General features: G+C 32.8%; 1 protein-coding gene across 4 annotated transcripts; it reads left to right on the top strand.

Moving 5' to 3' along the window:
* The first annotated feature begins 10,390 nt into the window (after nucleotides 1–10,390).
* LOC147397812 (Endosomal targeting BRO1-like domain-containing protein) lies at nucleotides 10,391–22,688 on the top strand. Of its 4 annotated transcripts, none has more exons than XM_086446820.1 (13): nucleotides 10,391–10,643; nucleotides 11,332–11,395; nucleotides 11,742–11,997; nucleotides 12,079–12,153; nucleotides 12,430–12,488; nucleotides 12,583–12,718; nucleotides 14,934–15,033; nucleotides 15,277–15,343; nucleotides 16,503–16,601; nucleotides 17,373–17,462; nucleotides 19,121–19,275; nucleotides 21,256–21,357; nucleotides 22,271–22,688. In XM_086446820.1, exons 3-13 carry the CDS (start codon nucleotides 11,745–11,747, stop codon nucleotides 22,395–22,397), a joined length of 1,263 nt encoding a protein of 420 aa, XP_086302946.1. In that variant the 5' UTR covers nucleotides 10,391–10,643; nucleotides 11,332–11,395; nucleotides 11,742–11,744; the 3' UTR covers nucleotides 22,398–22,688. The 4 variants fall into 4 exon arrangements, with proteins under 4 accessions (XP_086302946.1, XP_086302949.1, XP_086302948.1 ...); XM_086446822.1 differs by having other exon boundaries at nucleotides 10,392–10,643; nucleotides 14,937–15,033; XM_086446821.1 differs by lacking the exon at nucleotides 10,391–10,643 and adding an exon at nucleotides 11,141–11,217.
* The last annotated feature ends 310 nt before the right edge of the window (nucleotides 22,689–22,998 follow it).

Below are 22,998 nucleotides of genomic sequence, written 5' to 3'. Positions count from 1 at the left end.
AATGATATTAGTTTCTTTCTCCATGTTTCTATTTTATTGTACTTTTTTTTTTTCTTTTTTTTTTTTTGGCTTGAAGAGGATATATATAGTTTTAGTTTTGTGGGATGAGAATATTATTCTTATACTATTAAAGAATCCTGATCGATGTGACAACAAACATGATTTTTTATTTCAAATCTTTTATCCAAATTCACTCTGTCTGACTTAGTTTCATCATCAAGATTCTAAGATGTGACAATACATTCTCTCTCTTCTCAAAGCCGGCTATAGAAGCTATATTTGGTCTATTAAAAAGCTGGCCATAAACTTCGATGAGGTTGTCCCAACTCCCAAGCAACAAAAAGAGAGAAAAGGAAAGTTAGAAATTATGGAAGGATCTATCGGTACTATAGATACCATTTGAAAGAAAAAAAAACTTTTCTAAACCTCAAATGTACGATAGGAATATGGAAGTCCAACACAAGTTTTCCAAGGATCAGCTTTATTTTCTGGAGATTATCGTCCAAAAATATCTCCCTATTTGATTCTGTGCATCAAACATATGGTTTGAAAAAATAATTTTTCTTAAAAATATAATGAACAAAATCAAGTAATTATTTTTCTCTCAACTTTCAAACTATTAACCAACATAAAGATCATCAACATGTATGTATCATTATTTTTTTTTATCAATGACCTATTCTTCCTTTTTTATGGTACTAAATTTCTTAGAGTCTATTATTTATAGAAGTCAACTTTAGTTTTAAAATTTGACTTTTGAAATAAGCAAAAATTCAAAGCTTGAAAAGTCACATCCCGTAGAAACTTGTTCCTTACAAAAACACGTAAGTCAAAAATTAATGTTTCGTTTGACAATTTTTTATTATTAGATTTTGATAAAATGATCAGAATATCCTTAAGATTAATAATGCACCTAGAATATACAATAAATAAGTAGAATACCTTAATAAATATATAAATATACTAAATATATATAAATTTAATAAATTTATATTAAAATTTTATAAAAATAATTATTTTTAATTTAAATAAATTTTATAATTTTATCAAAATTTCGACAGCATCTCCTCTTAAAAATAAACATGTGATAAAGAAAATACATGCATAATACACAATCCAACATCCACATAAAAATAAATAGTGTTTTGATAATAAAGTAGTGAAGATGAATTACTTTTGATCTTAGTAGTAAAGATAAAGGATATTTTACTAATTCCCTTTTGTTTTTTAAGGTTAAGTTAAGTTGAAAATTTAATTAAAGATAAATGGTATTTTGATAATTAGTAAAAATGATGGGTATTTTGATAAAAATGATGGATATTTTGGAAGATAAAGAGTATTTTAGTAATTCCTTTTTATTTTTTAAGGTTAAGCTTGGTTGAAAATTTGATTAAAGATTAAGGGTATTTTGATAAAAAATGAAGGGTATTTTGAAAGATGAAGGGCATTTAAATAATCTCATTTTATTTTTCAATGTTAAATTTGGTTGGAAATTTAATTAAAGATGAAGGGTATTTTAGTAATCTCATTTTATTTTTTAAGGTTAAATTTGATTGAAAATTTAATAAAAGATGAAGGATATTTTGATAACTACACTTGAGTCATTTTACGTTTTTGATTTCCCACAAAAATCATTTGAAGAAGTTTCTCTTGGACAAATTCTTTTAGGAGTCACTTTTGAGATTCAATTGAAATTCATAGGAGCCAAAAAAGTCTAAACGAACATCATTTATCTTATTTTTTTGACTTAAAAGTAAAAAAAATTAAAAATTAAAAATAAAAAATAAAAAACTGACTCCTGAAACCCAAAAGAACAGGGCCTTAGTAATTGTGCATTTGGTCAGTTTTGAGACCTTTCCACTTTATCAATTGCAATCTTCAATTATTCAATATTCTTGTAAGCATCAAAATTTTAAATTGGTTATTATATCTTTCATAAATCATAAGAAAGTCTCTAAAAATCTTAAAAGACTGCATACATTCAAATTGGGCCTTTTAAGAATGGCCCTCTTATAACTTTGGCTTGATTTTTTCAATTAAAACTCACGATCCTATAAATCAAAGTCATTTGTTTCAGATGATGGGTCCACACACTCGATAAGATGGGTTCTAGATCCACTCAAATAAATAGGTGAAGTCCATAAAGAATTCATAGAATCATCACAATTTACACTAGCTAAAATAACTTTTGTTACGATTGTTTTTTTTTAACATATATACAAAATATATTCTTTCCTTTAACTTCTATTGTTGGAGGTGCTCTAAGTCTTTCTCTAGAATCCATGAAATCATTTTAAACTGATTAAGTGTGAATCCCGAAAAATAAAAAGAGTAATGCTGAAGTAACCTCAGGCGAAAACCCCATATAGCACTTCTTGACATGAAAGTGTATGGGAACCATAGATGCTTTTCATCTAGATACGAGTGAAAAAAGCATATATGGTTGCTATCCACTTTCACGTACAACATGAGGTTCCAACTTGAGGTCACTCCAGCACGACTCAAATGGAAAATCTATGTAAAATTTCTACATAAAATCAATCCTTAACAAACCTCTAGAGAATATCAAACCTCCAAGCTTTTCTCTAAAAGCAAATCACATTTTCAATTGGATAAAGAGCGAAGTCCGGAGTAAAGAAATCAATACACCATCAATTTTGTATTTGTCTAGTAATTAGAGGAGAAGACTCTGTTGATCGACTATATTAAGATCTGTATCACTATCTTTTCATCAAAATCAATAAAATCATTTATCTTCTAATTTTTCAAATCTCGAAATGGATTGTAAAAATTGTTATCGACACTTCTAACTACATCAAGTTCATAGATTTGATTTATGTCGATCGTATTATAATTCAATTTAATACGTACGATTCATATCATTGGAAATGACAAAAAAATGTTGTTTGAACAATAATATATGGCATTGTGGTAATAGATCGATCGATTTCCTCAATTTGCATTATTAAGTGAAATAATTAAAACAAGCTAGTAACAGGTGTCAGGTTGCATGAAAAAGTGTGTTTTTAGCCTAACATGGGAGCATCCTTATCCTACATTTCCCTTTTTAATATGGAAATATTTTTTTTCTTTGATATGCCTACTTTTAACAGTAACGTGTTGCATGAAAAAGTATAACCTCTTCTATAGAAGCTCATAATTTTCCTAGAGCAATTGCACATTAATTCTTGAGAGATTTACGAGCAGACTTATGTGTTGAAATTTTATTACAAAAACTCCCTTACTCAATAAAGTTTGTTCCTTGAACAAATCTTACTTTATGAATTATGCTTCCAAGACAATTTAATAAGATTTCATATCTTACTATGGGTCGTTCGACTCACATGGATAATCAAATTAGAAATCCAGAAATATAGCCTTCTAGGTTTCATGGAAAAACTCATATTCATAAGAAAAATATTATAAACAAAACATTTTTGAGCTTGATCGTAGGTATTGAAAATGAACAACTACCAAACTATCAAATTTAAAATTAAAATTTAACGGTGAAAATTAATATTTTTTCTCAATTGTTTGTTTAGAGTTCTTAGAATTTAGTCTTTTATAATCACATTGTTGGATGCCAGAGGTTGACGTGGTTAGAATCCACTACAAGGTATGTTAAGTAACAAATTAACAACGTAAATTAAATTTTTTGACGTGGATCCCCACTCTAGGGTTTACTCAGTAACAAACTTGATAAAATGAGGTTTGATGGATAATGAACTTCATAAAATAAGATTCCCTTGGAGTTGTCAAAATTTCAAAAGAGTTTTTATAATAAAAATGCAACAGTTGGGTCTGACGGGTACATCTATCTTTTTTATCAGAAAACATTATATTCAAATATAAGATATTTATCCAAAAGTTTTCACAACTCAATCATGTATGATGAAATGAAATCAAAAACTCATTATTCATAAGAAATGAACTCAAGTACTCATTATTCATAAGAAATGAACTCAATTCTATGGTGTCATTAGTGCCCGTAGGCTTTTTCACCTTCTTTCATGGGGAAAGATAAATGCACGCTAAGACAAAATGATAGAAGTGACATTATAACACCACATTCATGGTAACTCACGCCATGGTTTTAATTACCTAGGTCTCATTTTTCCCCACCCGACCCCACGCCACATCCATACCAACTTGACTTTTCCACGTCATTGCATAATTTACCAAACAAATCATCAACTTCGACCGACAATCTTTAGATGACAAAACAGAGCCAAAACTTTTGTCCTATGTGGGTTGGAAATTTCAAATTGAACTTATTTTTTATAAGTATATCTCTATTATGAGGAGATCATCATCACTAAAAATCAGTCAAATCTAAAACTTCTTATCCCATCAAAATTATTTTAGAATTGTGAATTATCTATTTTTTATCTTAAATTTAAAAATCACTTTTGATGGATTTAAAAATTTAAGATTGGACTAATTTTTTGTGAGGATGATCTACTCACCATACAGATCATCCTTACAAAAAATCAGCTCAATTCAAAAATTTTGAATCATATAAGACAAATTTTGTCAGCTAACATTGTCGGCACTAAGATTGCTAGTCGAACGCCTCCCATATATTTATATTAAAATAATTATAATTTTTTCTTTTTGTAATAAGGCTTATAAGAATAGACTTATAGTTGGGTGATGATACCAAAGACATGGGTTCAAATTCCGCCAACATAGAGTAACTAAACTCATTAAGAAATAATGTTTAAATAAATAAAAAGAATAAGGATGTACTTATATTTAAGAAATCATGTTTGAATTTAAATAATAAATATTTAAGTTATTAAAAAAAATAGTTATTTTCTATAAAAATTACAAAACTTGGTAATCTTTTCAAATTATCAACCCAATCATATCGAATCTCAAACAAGTCAATGTGATTGATGATGTACATTTACTAACTCACCTTGAGGAATCCTAGATCAAGATGATTTACTCTGAAAATCTTGATTTTCGATTGAGATGAACCTTATATATGCTTTTATATATCTCATACATCATCATTTTTAATGTATCATTATGTTTATACACTTCAAATTAAAGGTGAGTTACCAAGATGTATTTGTGAAATTATTTTATTTATCAAGACAATACACATTCCAAACTATCTACAAAGTTGATAGAAAATGTTTTTGATAAGTTATTTCTCTGAGTGATTAAAAATCTATTAATAAATATTATAAATGCCCATGACAATATATAATGAAATACCGATGTCCCCCTTGTAATCTTATCGTTTTAAAAAGGTAAACAATTACCACAACAATAAGAAAACATGATTTGGTAAATATTTTGGATTCTAGATTTGTCATTATCGAGTTCGTAAATTTTTCTAAAATTAACGCTTGTGATTTGAGTTGGTTTCTCTATCTCTCATTTTCCATCCACTCACCTCTTGATACATGTACGAGAGAACGACCAAATCAACAACACTCACGGACAAAATTTTCTTTATGAGTGAAAATTTTCTAACTCGAATCATAGTTTGAGAACAATATTTCCTTCGATATAGAGAATTTCTATTGTCACATCAACTCATACAACAATCAATTAATGAACTATACAATCCAACATTAAATCTCTCTCTTAAGATATTTTCTTGTAGTGTCTACATGATGTCACATGAAAAATGAATGGAAAGTAAATTTTGACTTTTTAATCTCACAAAAGTGATTTTTTTTTTTCCTTCTTCCTAATGTTTTCCTTTCGATGACAATTATCCTTATCTCTCAAAAATAAAAATCAACTCTCATTTTTTGATATTTTCTCAAGTGCAATCAAACCGTGTGAAGAAATTAATTTTCTCATGATCATCTTTTCTAGAAATTCAATTTCCCTTGAAAATGAATTTGAGAAAAACGTACATATACATATCGATTGAATACTTTTTGGAAAAATCTTAAGTTTACGTTGGCTAAAAGAGTTGTATTTTGAAATTTATTCCGTGTTGGGGAAGGCGGAAGAGGGGATAAAAGGTCTCATTTCGGATTTAGTAAAGCCGGGACAGAGACAATACAAACACAATAAGTGACACCTGGTATCATGTTATGGCTTTTGGGTGATCTCATAAAAATCATGATTCGATTAGTGGACCAATCATAGATGTTTGTTTTATTTCATAGTATAACGTGGCAGTACCAGAATGGATAACTGTCCCTTGTGAATGACAAGTGAGATGAGAATTACACGTGTTAGAACATTAATGGGATTTTGGATCTCTCATGTGATGTGGTTGAGATGATTACTGACACGTGGATGCCTCAGGATCGAAAGACGGTGGAGAGGTAGCTGAGAAGGGTAATATTGTCATTTTCTTAGTATAATAAAAGAGTTTGATGTTTTTCTCTGAAAAGGACCACTAATAGTAATACCATGTAGATCTTTTGATGGACAATATGAACTGCTACGTGTCACTATTTGACAACTTTGCCTAATAATGTTTAGATTAATTTTTTTTTTTTTTTAAATCTTAATCATTTAAAAATAAGAGGAATTTTTTTTTTAACTTTTTAAAAATTACTTTCTGCTTCGTATCCAAATAATATCTAATTAAGAGTTAAGATAATAAATTAGAAAAAAATATATATACAAAAATTGATTGGAAATTAACATAATTTATTGGGAAAAAATGCACATAATTATTGTTGGTGGCCTCAGAAATCTTTGAACAAAAGTGGTTAAATAATAAAAATGCTTCATTAGATCATGTATTGACACGTGTAACAACAAAAATGCTCCTCTTGACAAAATGACAGCAAACCCATGGGTTTCTGCTTGATGGGTAACAGCCCCTCATTTATAATGTGTCCTAGTAATAGTATCAAGTAGGTTTTTTCTGATTTGAGGTCCTCCATCAAACCATATGGATGAGATGGAAAGAAAAATACAAGGTGGATCAGTACAACTTATCTAGAAAATCCTTCAATAACAATCTATTGTTTGATGGGAGTGGATTCTCTGTAGCGCGTTTTGATTGTAGGGATATTTGACGATTGAAGTATAATTAAGTCACGTATTCACAACATCTGTTTCATTAAAAAATTGGAGGTCATGGACCATCCATCTTCGAGTCTTCATCGGATTCAAAGAAATCTATTTTTTTTTTAAATCTGATCTTCTACATCATGATCCATATAGGGCTGAGTTGTCTGATTTTGTGTTCAAGATGACAATTCTTACTAATGAAAAGGGATTACATGGAATTGTAGGGAAGATGCATTGCAGAGGATCCTCTCCTTTATAGATAATATTAAAATTTTATTATAAATATGTAAAATAATTACTATTATTTTCAAAATAAAGGTAAAAATGTTATTATCATATATGTTTTAAAATCATTTTTTTTTAAAATCTAAAATTGATTGTTATTTATATTAATAATTAACGATCTTATAAACATTAGAATACCCCATAACAATTAATTTTTTCTACAACAAATTTAGGAGGGTTACCATTACATAATGGTAGGCCCCAAAGCATGTCTTATTGTAAAAAGAACCTTTGGCAATGGTGACTGATCTATTTGTAGTTTCTTGCAAAAGTGAGAAGTCAAAAATGGGACAAACCTGCTTCTAGCTTCTTGTGTTTGGTAAAAACAATTTCATTAGTTAAAGCATGAGAAATTTTCTTTTGTCTCTCCTTTCTTTTTTTCAAAATTCTAATAATTGTGTGTGTGTGTGTGTGTGTGAGAGAGAGAGAGAGAGAGAGAGAGAGGCTCTTATCACACACTCACAACCAAGATTCTAACGTGTGTGTGAGAGTTCTAAATGAAGTGATTCCAACACTACCCAAATGAGGTCTAAATCTCTTGAATGATGAGCATTTGCATTCATTTGATAAATTTAAGGGTCCAACTCAAAATCAATTGGCAATGAGTGGAATAGCATAATAGCTTATTAGGAGAAAGACAAGTCAATGAGTGTTTGATGTGGGACTAAACTCAACATGCCCTTGCATGTGTGGGTTGGATTAGTCCAAAACTGGTGGAGACATGAATTGCATGGAAAAAAGAGAGACCCATTTAAATACCATCACAAAATCAATTGATTATAAGTGAAGAGGTCCTGGAGCTTATAAGGAGAGAGACAAGACAATGAGTGTTTAATGTGGATTAAACTCAACATTATTCACTTATTGTAACTCGTTATATGCAAGATTGAACTCGATTTAATCTCATAAAATTAGCGAGTTAAGAGACGAGGAAAATACTTGCTTCATTTGAAGTTTGAGGTTCTCAAACAATTAAATGGATCCCCGGAGTTTATGTTTTTCGTCCCATCTTAATTGTATGTTTGTGCGTCAAACATATGGTTGGAGGTTAGAAAAGTCCGAATGTTAAGTTTTTAGTCTCCCAAGTTTCACTTTCTATGGTTGGGGTGAGAGACCCACCAGATACATCCCATCACCATCAGATTAGGAATCGAGAGATGATGGAGACTTGTGAACTAACTGGATCTTTCTATTTGTTGTAACTATTAAAAAAAATATACCCATTTTTAAAATTTAGATTAAAGTACATTATATATATAAATAATAATATCCTGTTTAATCATATTAAATTATGTTAGTTGGTGAACTTAAAATTATTTAAATCACTTTTTGCATTTTTAATTATTAAATATGCACCTTGGAAGTTAATGATTTTTTAATCCTTTTTGAGGAGTTGGGACTCAGGAATTGGTGATTTTGAAGAGAACAAATTAACAAACACTTAACTACATACATACAAGAGAAAAAAAAAAAAAAAGTGAAAATATGGCTATTAAATTTTGTAATTGTACCCAAGATCATGTGATAAGTGACTTTTATTTTTGAATGTCAAACGTACGGTTAAGTCATAGTGTGCTAGTAGCTAACATAGGCTCCCCCTCCTCAAAAGAAAAAAAAAAATCTATCATACTAGGACCCAACAAGCAGAGGTTGAAAAGTCATAGCACGCCAATAGCAAGGCCCCTTAAAGATAATAAAATTGTAAATGGCAAAAAGATCTTTCTGTCCTTCATAAAAATCGGAAGTCATTAGGAGATCTCACATATCCAATTTGGGATTGGTCGGTTTGGAATAAGCCTCCAATGAATAAGATTTGGGTTTTAGCTGTTAGTATCCAATTTTCAAACATTTTCATAATATACAAGCTTAGGATAGGACACAACCATTTGGTAAAAAAAGGGGGTTTGGTTGTTATCAAACTTGTAATAAGTAAACCCCTAGAAAAATGGAATTACTCAAAATTGAATTACCTAATTATGAACCACACACCTAGCAAAATAAGGGAGATCCACTAAATGACTCTGAAACCACCAAAATTAGAATGACCTATTTTACCTTTAAACCAGCTAATAAAATCCCATCTAAACAAGCATATAATTGATAATTAACTTTGAGGGGTTGGTTCAATGGCAATTTCGAACTAATAAGTGGTGAAAATCTGAAGGTCGTGAGTTCAATACTCAATATGAGCATTAATTCCTTATAGGCTACTTACGAGGGTACACCCTCACTTACCTGGTGCATGTGATGTGCGGGCGTTGCATGCGCCCCAAGACTAATCCTTAGACAAAACCATGGTCTATGGATTAGAAAAAGCTCAGATACAGGCTCGGTCTACTATCCATGGGGATACCTGATTATCAAATATATATATAAGGTCAGGTTCGGGAGTCAACACGTTTGTTCTATGTAATTTAAAATTTTCTGATTGAACTCATTTTTTGTGAGGATGATCTCTACAATGAGGAGATCACCCTTACCAAAAATCAGTTAAATATGAAATTTCTAAGTCTATCAAAAGTGGTTTACAAATTTTTGATAAAAAATTGACGATTCACACTTTTAAATCACTTTTAATGGATTTAAAAATTTTAAATTTATGAAGAGATCATCCTCACCAAAAATCAGTTCAATCTGAAAATTTTAAGTCATATAGGACAAATATGTTGATTTTCGAAGGCCACTATATATATATATATATATATATATCAACCATGGTCTAGGATTATAAAAATTAAAACAATGCTTTTGAAGTATCTTATATCATTTTTGAAGGCCAACACTCAAATCCATAAATGTCGTATTATTGGCCCTATATGTTTTGAGATGTGCTACACTAAATAACTTCGTACAACATCTTTTTGACGAAAAAGACTAGTCGTATCTCAAGAAAAAACCTAATGATTCTATGTGCACGCAGTATTAAAGGCAGTGTTATTTTCTAAGTCAATTAGAAATTTTTGATTATGTTTTTACTCCAGATTCAAAACGAAAATCTCTAGGATCATATAGTGGTCCCAATCTACGATCGACGGTTCAACCGAGCTGACTGTATTATTTTTCCCGCTATATATACCCGGAAACGAGAGTGTTAAGAGAGAGAAATAATTTTATACTTAAACGTTGTCGAAGACTCTCTCAGTTTTATATTTTTAACTTTGTTTAAGCTTCAAAGTTCAAACTTGAAAGACTCTCTCTCTATCTGTTCTCGCAGTCCATCTTCTTTGTTGAGGAATTATTAGTTTTTGATGTTTCGGAATTCAATTCTCTCTCTTCGATTGAGAAATCTCCAACTTCTCTAGGGTTTCAACTTTTAAAGGAGTGTCAATTCGAAGGCGCTCTGGAATCTACTTTTAAAGGTGAGATTTAATTGGATTCTGTTTTTGTTCTTGGCCTTTAGAGAAGTTAAGAAGCTGTTTGATGGAGGAATTTCGATGTATCGGATCAATTTCAGTGTAGAATTCTTCTTCCACTCTGTTGTTGTCTCACTTAATTTCGTAAATCGATCAATTTTTTCTCAATTTTCAGGGGTTTTAGCTTTCGACGTATTACGCATTTTACAGTGTTTGTGTTTAGTGTATTTGGATCGCCATCATTAGCAGCTAATTCTGAGCAACAACAACAACAAAAACAATTTTTTTTTTGTGCCAAAATTGTAATCCAAACTGGTCCTTAACTCTGTTCTTAATGTGTTTTTAAAAAGATGTTTTTAATACTAATAAATACGCTTTTTCTGATCTGTCATGATTCTCTTTTGTTTAAAAAACTTTAAATAAGCTACTTTTTGGGGGTTCTTTTTCGTTGAGGAGGCTTTTGCTTTACTCTTAGTTTTGGACTTCTCTTCTGACTTCTGAAACCCGAAAGATGGGGATTTTTGGGTTCAATTTGTAGTTTTGGTTTTAGTTTTTAGCTTCTGATGATGATTGCGAGAAAGTAAAGCAATACAAAAAAAAGTCTCCTTGTCACGGTTTCCGTGTGTCATTCTTTTCCTACTTTCTTTCTTCATCATCTGTTTCTGACTTGTCAATTATTTATTCATTTATGCAGAAATCAAGGGAGGTTCAGAGTTCAAAGTATTCCTTGTCGTTAACCATCCGATAAAGGAGACAAGGTGAACACATCCAGTATTTTATCTATCACAGTCTCATGTATTGAAAAGAAAAAGAACCCAGATGAGATAATCAAGTATTTTTAGTCTTTTACAATTCTACTAACAGTATTCATGAATTGCTCCCTGTCCCATTGGTTGGTTGACATTTTTCTTTTTTAGTTGTGTTCATTGCCCACTCTCTACTTTTTTGTAATTCCAAATCAATATTGGATCATGTGAACAACCTTCTATGTTGTAGAGAATTTTTATTTGTTATATTCTAATGGGTACTCCTCACTTACAAAGAACAATCTGTATTTGGAAACCTTACACTTGTTTGAATTGTGTTGGGGCAAATAATTTGCAGGATATGGGTTGCCTGGTATCAACGCCAAGGGATACCGGTGGGAACAGAAGAAGGATTAGAAATATTGGGGAGGTTGCTGTGTTCGTGCCTGGATTACGAATCCCTCAGCCCGTGGACTTGTCACATCTGCTCGATGACGGATTGTCTAAGCGTTTAGTGGAGCGCCTTTCTGCTCTTAGAACTCGAATAGTTGTCATGGCTGGCCAAGAAGCACCGATAGCTATAAAGCCAAGGAGGAAAACAGCTACCCAACACGGTTGGTTGAGTTGTGTAGAATTGTGGGGTTGTTTTGGTTTGAAAGTTTTAACACCGATACTTATGGGTTGGTTGTCTGCAGGAGGTTCAACATTGGCTGATCTTCAGCAGGCCCTTGAAGACTACTTGCCGGTTCTGTTGGGATTAGTTAAAGATGGTAACTCAAAGAGCCTTTTAGCGAAATAGGAGTGATATCATACTAAATGCATAGAACCCAATTAATTATGTGTAGAAACTACATAGTGAATGCGGAAAGACTATGGATTCCAATGTTGGTTGTTGTTCCTTCATAGGTTCCCATTGGCACGGCCAATCTACGGCGTTTCTGATTTAGATATAACCGTTTTCCATGGAAAACGTAGATTATCATTCCTCTTAGCATGTTTGCTCTGTTTAGTTTAAATTGTGATGGTTGCTTGGCTGTGTTTTACAGGAAGCCCACTACAAGACAAAGTACGATTTGTTTGGGTAAACCAAGAGGATAATGCAGAGGTAGGGATCAACATATCCCTCAATTTTTAGATACAGTAGCTTTTTATTATTTAAATCATGTGAGTCTTGTCCTTGATACTGATTATCTTAGCAGGAAACAGCCATATCAAATGCTTGGTATGAGATATTGTCGGTTTTACATTTAATGGCCATGCTATCCCTATCACAAGCTAATTTATTGCTTCTTCCTAAAACATCTGCTGATGGTTACCAGTCAAAAGTATCAGAAGGTGGGCATTACTGCAAGGCTATCTGTTGTAGACACTCGTGCTCTTTTTAAATTTCTGATGGGGGTTTGGTATATTTGGCTAAGAACATGTTACAAATCTGTTACTAGGACTAGTTTTACTCTTTTGATGGATCTAAACTTCGTTAACCCGTCAAAAAGTCAAACTAGTTTGACTCTATTAGGACTAATTAAATTGATAAAAAAATAAAACCGATTAAATATATTGATAATTTTATAGACAAAATCGATTGAAACAATTACTTTTAATTGTTTCTTATATAAGAGCAAGATTAGCAATTAATAAATAAACTAATTTAATACAAACACTAATCGAATCTTCTAGCTATATTGGTTCATTAAACATAGGCTCGGAAACCACATGTTGGTTTTTACACATCACCCTATAAGTTCATACTCATGGATATTAAAGATATTAGCATAAATGCGGAAACAAAATAAATTAGTCTTTGCTACCCTTTAGGATCGGTGAAGCCCATATAACTTGAAAGAATCTGTTAGTGGTGATAGAATTGAAACAGAGATTAGCATAGACCTTTTGCATTGCAATCGAAATTTGATGAACATAATCTATAAATTGAGTTCCTCCTTTTACCCCTCTCTCTCTCTCTCTCTCTCTCTCTCTCTCTTTTTATCTTTGTATGGAATGGATGGAAAAGCTTAAGCATTAAAGTAAATGAATAGGGGAGGTCGAAACCTCATTTTGTAGATGAGAGATCAGGCTCCAAAGTCCTCTATTAATAGATTTTCTTTTCCATCATGGTTACCCATCAATATACATAAAGAGGATTCCCTTCTTATTCTAACTTGATTAGGATTCCTTTATTTATGGCTTTCCTTTAATAAAATCCAAGTCATCATAAAACATGCTAAAACGTGGAGAGACAAATTAATGCAGGGAGAAGAACAAGCTTCCAATTGGTTCATTCTTAAAAGAATACTGAACAATTGGACACAAAGACTTATTGATTCGCAAAGAATACCAAGCAATTGGAAAAGAAAGAGAAAATTTTCTAAGAACATAAATTTTATAAATCAAAACTGCTTTCTAAACTATTACATTCGTTAATTAATAGACCCAAAGTATTAAATCTACCCAAAACAGAAAACTTTCCAAAAATAGTAAAAAATCCTAATTCGATTTAAACACTTCTAATACACTAAAAATTACTAATAATGATATCCCCTCCCCCCCCCCCCCCCCCCCCAAAAAAAAAAAAAAAAAAAAAAAAAAAATCTCAACAAAAATAATATAATAATAAATAAATAAAAAGAAACTTACCTAAAAAGGAAAGTTTTACATAAAATGCTCGACTTGAACCCCTAAACAATTGAATTTTGTGAGTTCATTTTGGAGCCAATGATCTTTTGATAATTGGCTAACACGTAGTGCTTGTCAATGGCTTCGCATGGATATATAATAATAGCGATTTCGAGTTCTGGTCACAAAACTATGGCCTCTGGAATTTAGGGTACACGTTTACCCCATCTTTTGGTCTTCTTTTGATCAATCCACTCCACCACCTCTGTGTACCCTCTTCTATGATCTCTACATCACCAATGGATCATACAGACAATGGGTCCAACAAGGTGTGTGGATGGCTTCTTTATGTGATGTTTTTTTGGTAAAAGTACTATTTTTAGTCCTGTTTTTTTATTTGCTTTTGCCTCTGATTAGGTTTTGCTTCTCCTTTGTTCTGGTGGATTTTTGGTCTAAATGCAAGCTCCGGCACATATAAATTCTCTCTCAATAAGTGTCTTATAAATCTAAACATTCAATGCTAGTAGTTAAGACTGTTGTAGAGTTTGGAAATTATTGAAACTGTGTTTTGGAAGTTGAAGTCAGTTCAATTTGTAATGCTGCCTGGAATCGTTCTAAATTTTTTAGTTTATTTTTCATTTTCCTTTGGTTCTAAAACATACTTCTTGTAGTTTTTTTTTTGTAAAAGTAATGTGTGTGCATATTTCTACTTCCACCTATCAATATGTTAGTTTTAAGCATTATGTCCTTGCTAATTTAGTTATTTGTTATGGTCGGGCTTGCATAGTTTATATTGAGCTTATAATCTGTTTCTTTTGGCTCTTTTCATTCGTTTTCTACCATGGTTCTTTTGTGCAATGTGGAATTGATTTGTTTTGTCCTTTATCTTCACTGATCCTACTACAAGTTGTCATTTTTTTCCTGTGTTGTTTTATAGCAGAGAGCAAACGATCTGCTATTGATGTTTTCTTGAAGGGAGCTGGATATTTGGATTGTGTTCTCCGGCATGTTCTCCCTCAGTTGCCCCTTGAAATCAGGTTTGTGGATTGCTATTATTCTTATCCTCAGTAACTTATCAATGGAAAAAAATATACCCAAACAATTGATTATCAATACTCAGCAGCCTATAGTCAATGAGAGTACCTCTTTGTTACTACTTATTTGTATCATCTTGGTACCTTCTAAATTTGTATGATGTTCTGAGATTTAAGATTGTTAAACAATTTCCTTCTTGCTTCATAAGATTGTACCAACTTCTCTGGGTACTTCTGTAATTTTAGGAGAGATCTTCCAGTAGACCTTGCAGAGGGAGTTCTCCGAGCGCTTTGCCTACAAGCTCTAGGCCAGGTATTTACGTATTCACTGACATTGTTTATTCATCTGTTGGTCAGTCTTTTATTTAATTTGATTTTTGAGTTTATTTCATCAACCATTAATATCTATCTTTGCAGTTATGTTTAGTTGTTTTTTTTCTTCTGATTCTGACGTGTTGTTTTTTATTTATCCACTTGATGGAATTAATGAGTTGTGAGGTTTCATATTCCATACCTATGAATTGACCCTGCGTATATAAAATGCACAAGTAGACACCCATGTGTCTTGTATTTATGTATGTGTATTAATGTGTGCATCTGTCTGGTGCCAGTGGCATATCACTATGTATTATGCCATCTAAGACTGAGTTACCCAATTCGCTAGTTAAGTACGAACCATGAACTGGTGTGAACCGAACCAGTTCGCGGTACGGTTCGCTGTGCATCCGTGAAAACTAGCGAACTTCACTTTATTTATTTTTATATCTCTCCACATTTGATAATATTTGAGATATCCCCCAAAATTTTAAATTGAAAACATACCGCTTTGACCTTGGTATTTAATAATAGACTAATGCAAAATGACCATAAAAAACCATCATCTTTTCAAAATCTTACCCTACTCATCATTTAAACCTTCAAATGCGCTCATCTCTGTCTACCCCTACAAACCGGGTTCATTCTCAGGTGGCGAACCACTAATTGCGAACTGAGAGAACCCGCGAATTGGGTAACATAGGTCTAAGATATAGGGTTCACCTGTATTTTAATAATAGTTGTCATTATGAAAATTATTGTCTTCTTGAGGCACAAGCCACTGCTATGTTGAAGCAGATCATATTAAAGTTACATTCAATTCATGTAAGAACAAGTTATTTCCTGATTGTTTGAGCTCACTGAGTCATCAAATACTGTTTAAATTGTGATTCTTGATTTGTTGTTATTTATTGAAAATTTTACAATTTTGACGCTAGTTGAGGATTTATCATATTCTCAATGCTTTGATTCTCTGTCGTAGTTCTTTCGGATTTTATCTGTTGGTAATATTAGTCCTGAACTTATGATTACTTCTTGTCATTGGCTAAACTTCTAGAGTTTCAGTTTAACAGGTTTTTAAGCTAATTCATAAAATCTTTAATGAAAGAGAATTGTTTCACCTTTTCTTTAATGTTCTTTTTCAACATCTGATATAGGGTGTTGATATTCAACTTGGATTGGCAATTGATAGTACTAAGGCTACTCTAGCAGTGAAACGGAGGCTTGCATGTGAGATGGTTAAATACTGGCATCAGGTATTGACACATATGTCTATTTCTATTGACTGCATCTGACCGACCTATAAGATTTTCATACTTTCTTTTCTTTCATTTGTCACTAAATTGAGCTGTCAACCTGAACTTCATGTTCAGTGTTTTCTATGAACCCTATGATTATTTAGTGCGTTCGTGACCATATGTCACTTTGTTTCCTGGTATACTGGTTCATATTCATTTCCTATGCTAACTTTTTGCTTGGACACCTTAAACTAGTTTCACTGATGTAACATGCAGGGTTTCACCCCTGAAATTCTTATTCTATAATAATTAGCATGGAATGATCCACTATTATCTTCTTTCTATTACCATTATTATGCGAAAGATTGCCAAATTAGACCACTACTTTCTGCTACTTGAACTACCTTAATTAGATGCAAATCCATATCTTGTTGTAACTGGCCATGTAAAAATTAGAATGGTTTTCCGAAGAGGAAATAATTCAAAACTGCCCATATAAAAATTTATTTTATCAATGAGATGATTGTCTTTATTATGAAAATCCTGCCTGATATTTCCTCTTCCGACTTGTATTTCATCATTCATACCTAACTTCCAAGATCAAATGCTGCTCTGCTCCTCTCATGTAGGTAACTGCGATGAACTTCTTGTTTTATTTAGTTGTTCCCATCATTTGGTCGCCAATCATTGTCTGCTCCTTATCTGTGCTACTGTTTCTGATCAAATATGAAGATGTATTTGTACTCTGTAGCTTCCATGAAAGATATCATGCTTTACTCATTTATGCAGGCTCAAGATAACATTATGAGCCTTCCCTTAGCAGATGGATGGGGAAAAAAACATCAGCTTTTCGTCAAGTGGAAATATGTTGAAGCAAAGGTATGTTTGTAATATGTTTGTCATTTACTTTGTTCTTATCACTCACTATTCGGATATCTTTTGTGTTCTAAGACATTCATATTTTCTCATTCTAAGACATTCATATTCGGATATCTGATTTTATGACCATTACTAGCAAGTTCTATTGGCGACTCTTTGAATGGTGTTCGGTGCAAACTATCAATAAAAATAAAAGAACAAAAATATATAAAACCTTGGAAAGCAAGGGTCGATCCACAGAGACAACGTTGACCCACAGTTTATGACTTAAAACGATCACGGTTCAAAGTAACTGATTTAAAACTAATAAAGAAGGGATTTGTAACTAAAGCAAAAATAATAAAAGAATAAGAAATAACATCACACTGTAAAGATTAGATCAGTCAAATCCACCAAAACAAGTCATCTTATTAATTTATTTGTTTACTTATTATCTCGATCCAATTAACAAAGCTAATGTCATTGGATCAAAAGATGAAATCTATTAATCCAAATATTGATCCTAATTTCTGTGATGATATTTAATAAGATGAAATCAAAAGGTCAAATATCAAATCTCTAACAAAGCATAGTTTAACTTGAACTTATCTTAAGATTAAACTATCAAATTCATGAGAATAAATATATCTAATGATCACTACTTAATAAATTTGTATCACAATAGTGCATTGAAGCATGATTAGAAACAAATAAAATTATCTAAGATAATCTTGCTTAAGCTTCATCGACCTCTCTAACGGAGGTTTAGCCACAAATCATAGCAAGAATAATAAAAATAAAAAGAGAAGAGAATAGGGAAGCAAAGTGATGATCCTTTATTAATCTTGGCTTGCAACTGGTAGAGTACTTCTTCTGTTTACAAAGCTTGAACAGAAAGTAAACCTAAAAACCTAAAAACAAAAAAATAGAAGAGAACTAGAGAAGATGATCTTAGAGGAGATGAGATGATATTTGGCTCTGGTTGAGTCTCTTATTTATAGAGACCATATTAAGGTTCTTTTAGAATTCGGAACACTTTTGTGTTTTATAAGGACTCTGAACCCTAACTTGCTACGGTACAAATCACACCACCTCAACATTGCATGAATCTCAAGACAAAGTGCGTTGACATCACCATGGTACCCAAGGTGTTCAACGCGCCGCAGTGCTTGTGGACTCGTTGACTTTGGTCTTCGGTCTATGGTCTTGTCTTGGGTTCTGGATCGTAATTTATGTATCTAATTGTCTTGGTTCATCCTTTTGAATCTTGCGACTTTGACCTATTACACAAAAATAACCATAATTAGTCTGAAAATTCACAATTTATTCAAAAAACAATAATAATTATGGACTATCAATGTATTATGTCTATTTAGTAGATTTTATGTATTATTCAACCTTAAAGTCTCTGTAAATAGGGCTCTAGAAACAACTTTCTAGGCCCTGATCAAATGGGTTGAGATATTTTGTGCTCTTTATTTAATAATTGTATGGAAATTCCTCTAGTCCTAAATTTAGTCACAATCGTAAACAAGGGGAATATTATAACTTTGGTTTGTGGTATATTAGGGAAAGGACTTAGTTGTTTTTTTTGTTCCTTTTTATTTGCACTACCATGTGTTATATATTGCATTTTAATTAAGTTGACACATCCAAATAGAATAATGTTTATTTTCCAGGCTGCAGCATATTATTACCATGGTTTAATCCTTGACGAAGGCAACACAGAGATATCTTATGGGATGGCTGTGGCAGCTTTGCAAGCGGCAGAGGAGTTTCTCAAAGAAAGTAAGAAGGCCTGTGAGGCCTTCAATGTGACTGCTCCTATATCAAGGTAACTAAGGAGGCCTTTGTTGATGCATGCGTAGAATTTTGATGGATGACAACTCTTATGACAGCTGGCATATCCTTTCATCTACTTGCAATAGAAGTTCCCTTTAAATTTTGGTGCAATTTTATAAATTATCATTTGTAATGTAACAAATGCATAAACAAAAAGAAAATATTTGATGCTTCATAGGAGCAACAAAATCGATGATTCCTCTGTGCTGTACTTCACACATGGCCCGACCTAGGTAGCTCTACTTGTGGGTCAAACATTGGGTGTGGTGTAACTCAAAAATGTGACTGGTCAGAGGCTCTTAGCCATCCAAGCTAGAGCTAGAACTTGGATAGCTAGAAGAAAGATAAGGTTGACAGCCAGGAAAATATCTTTGCATTGGATTTTTAGATGTTTCCATTTGGTCTACTTCTTGATTTTATCCCATCCAGATTTAGCATCAATTAGTTGGGGAGCCATATTTACAATTGAGACTGTTGGGAGCATCTTCCTCAAAATATCCTTTGAATCAAAATATTATTATGAAGTAATCAATTGTTTAAAACGTGAAAACATGCTGAAATTTTCATTCTTCCCTCTTTTAGAAATGTGTTGCTATCGCTAATTCAAGTATTACAGTTCCCATCTCCATTTCGTTCTTCAAATCCAAGTCCTCCATGAACTTACTCATTACCTCCACTTTCTCATAAAATTATAAAAGATTTTTGTCCAAGTTTCATATATTGAGGTTTTCTGAAAGCCAGTGACATTAGTGGGATTGATCTACCTTTTTTTTTAACAAAATAAATGCTCACTCTTCTACTTAAGACACCATCTCCCCCCTTTAAAGTCTCATGGTACCAAGATGCTTAGGGCTATCATTTGTGCTTATGTGACTGCTGCACAGCAAGGAACACCATGTTTCCTTATTTATCTTCCTTCCCGTGGTCCACATGCAGCAAGCGTCTCGAGTGTTCATACCCCACCCAAAATTTGCTTGAATGGGTTATCCCCTGTGATCTAAGAAATATTTTTTCTTTTCCTTTCTGCAACTTCCCAGGTAAGTCTAGGAGTCACATTTTTTCCCCTGATAAGTATCTATAAGTTCATTGATGGGATGGTTAAGACTAAGACTTTCTCATTGGTATAATTTTTGGGCTGGTACTTTGGAGATCTCTTAGGAATGGCCTACTATATGATGATCTGGACCGTGTAGCTTGTTTGTAGATGATATATGGGTGAGGAAGCATGCACTTTCATGGCATCATCACATTGTCAAATACTACATAGGGGCCTAAAATAGCTCATTTTTCTACTCTGCTTGGTCACCCATCTGTGCTCCCCGTTACTTTAGCAATTGATGTGCAGACTGCACGGGTTGCCTTCGTTTCGGTTTAAAACTTTATACAGAATATAGAATTCAAGTCTTACTATTCATATTTGTCTGTCCTTTTTTTTCGTTTTTTTATTCCAGGAAATGAGAATGATAGGTCTTCTAAAGAGTGATAGCTAAACAAGTTGGAAACCAAGCATGATCTTTTCCACCCCTTATTAAAAGAGGACATCTAAGGCACCATCTGAGAGGGTCTCACCCATATTGGTATCTATGCCAAGAAAGGACCCATTCCATTGACCATAAGACTTTGTCCCTGAAGATTTTCTTCTAGACTTTATGGTCATTTGGTCTAGGAGACTCCTTCTTGACAGGTCCTTGGATACTGTTTCGGGTAGTGATCTTATGCTAGAACAATCTTCTGTAGGTTGTAAAACTTGATCCATTGATGAGAGGCTCTTTAAATTATTTTGACCTAGACTCTCATCAATGTCAGGAGGAAAAATTCACCTAAAACCCGTTAAGTGTCCAACCAAGTACTTAAGAAACTCCTAAACCCTAGGTTTTGATCCTTCTGGACAAGCAAATCATGATATTTTGGTTCTTCAGTTGTAGTTTTTCCATTTGATTTTAAATATATTTAACTACCTTTACCCATGCAGGAATCCACCTCTTTGGGGAACCATCAAGTATCACTCTGAGAAAATCCCAAAAGAGGTTTCTAGCAAGGTGCGGATCAATCAAGATCTCTACAATCATGAAATGTAAGTAGTTTCTTCTGTTTAATTTACCTTAACTTCTTAAATGTAATATGCTAATGCATATTTTTTTTGGAACAGTGCTTTTTCACTGTTCTCTTTGTTGAGTGTCACATGCTCACGTATCGTGCCCCAGTTTGAACTATGACCCTCTTACATTCATAGTTGCGCCTTCCCCATCAGATCGGTCTTTTGGGGTGTAAATGATTTGTCAACATGGTATCTGAGCGCTAGGTTCGTATAGGTCATGGGTTTGAGTCTCGAAGGAATTTTCCACCCTTGTAAGCGAGGGAGAGTGTTGAGTGTTGTGCTATCCGCCTCGGCTTCTGGGTGTCACGTGCTCACGTATTGTGCCCCAGTTTGACCCCCTCTTATATTCATAATTGCGCTTTCCCCATCAGATCGGTCTTTTGGGGTAATAAATAGTTTGTCAACACTCTTTATTTTACAAAATTTAGATTTCCCATATCCAAATCTTTAATGAGCAATCTGAAAATTACTGTCCAAATGACAATACATATTTACATGAATTTACATAAAAAAATATGGCTTAGACAAAACTTAAATATTTGGGAAAAGGCTTTGATGATGATGATGTTTTAATTGGACAGAATTGGTTATTGAATTATATACTAGTTGGTATTCTTCAATATGTACACATGGCAGGTATAAATGATGTATACGATTTGTTATTTGGTTATCCATCTATTCAGTGGTTTTTGTTATATATATACACTGAGGCAGGTATATATGCCAACATTTTTGTATGTTTGTGGCATGCATTTAGAAGTTTTAACCTGATATTACTGATTTGTACAACTATTTCATATTCATGTTTTTTATGATATATGTCGGGTGTACATTTAGTTTCATAGATAAATATATGCCAACTAACTATTTGGGCTTCTCTTCATTGCAGGATCATAGAGACAGCGCCAGCATTGCCAGATTTTGCATTGGCCCTGAAACCTGACGAATATCAGCTTCCCCCAGCGGATCCCTCATGGGACAAGGAAAATGTCGGGCTAAAGCCCGAGAGGAAGTAAAGAATTTGATTTCTCATAGTACAGAGATCCAGAGTCAATCTCAAGCTTGGGAATAGGTGCTCGGGTCCTACATTGTTATGTGTGTATTGATATCCATGTTGGCAGTCATTTTGTGTCCCCTTCTTTCTTTTTTATTTTTTTTTCCATCCTGTGAGATAAGTAGCTTGGGAGGGATGTGGGATAGCTTTGTGTCCAAATTCGCGGTGGTGTATAAATTGTTCACTAAATGGTGTAAATCTATGGCCTTTTTGTAGATACATTAGAGGGAAAAAGCTATTTAATTGTTTGATCTATTAGCTTGCAAATGTTTCTGTCGAGGATATTTTCGGCAAAACAATACGTGGCAATCTCAAGGAACTTTAGCTGAAGGAACAAATTACATGAAAACTTGACCAAGCATCCGAATTAACAGTGATGCCGATCAACAGTTAATCGAGCTTCAATGGTGTGAAGTTCAGTACAAATCCCAGGAAATATGGAGTATGGAGTATAACTGTTTTTGCGGAAATCAAGATGAATCCCTAAACGGGCGTAACCACTCGAACGGGAATCCTGAAGAAAATCTGGGTGAATTTAAGGGAAGAAACCTTTATAAATAGAA

The sequence above is a fragment of the Akebia trifoliata genome, chromosome 7 (genome assembly GCF_017979445.1).
Source record: "Akebia trifoliata isolate Shusen 1 chromosome 7, ASM1797944v1, whole genome shotgun sequence".
NCBI classification, from domain to species: domain Eukaryota; kingdom Viridiplantae; phylum Streptophyta; class Magnoliopsida; order Ranunculales; family Lardizabalaceae; genus Akebia; species Akebia trifoliata.
The sequence above is the reverse complement of the archived record's forward strand: the minus strand, read 5'-3'. Positions and strand labels throughout refer to the sequence as shown.

Excerpts from the sequence above, each read along its gene's own strand:
- LOC147397812 (XM_086446820.1), top strand. The coding sequence starts at position 11,745 with ATGGGTTGCCTGGTATCAACGCCAAGGGATACCGGTGGGAACAGAAGA. Across the intron at positions 12,719-14,933 it reads CCAGTCAAAAGTATCAGAAG|CAGAGAGCAAACGATCTGCT; the intron begins GTGGGCATTACT and ends GTTGTTTTATAG. Across the intron at positions 16,602-17,372 it reads TGGTTAAATACTGGCATCAG|GCTCAAGATAACATTATGAG; the intron begins GTATTGACACAT and ends TCATTTATGCAG.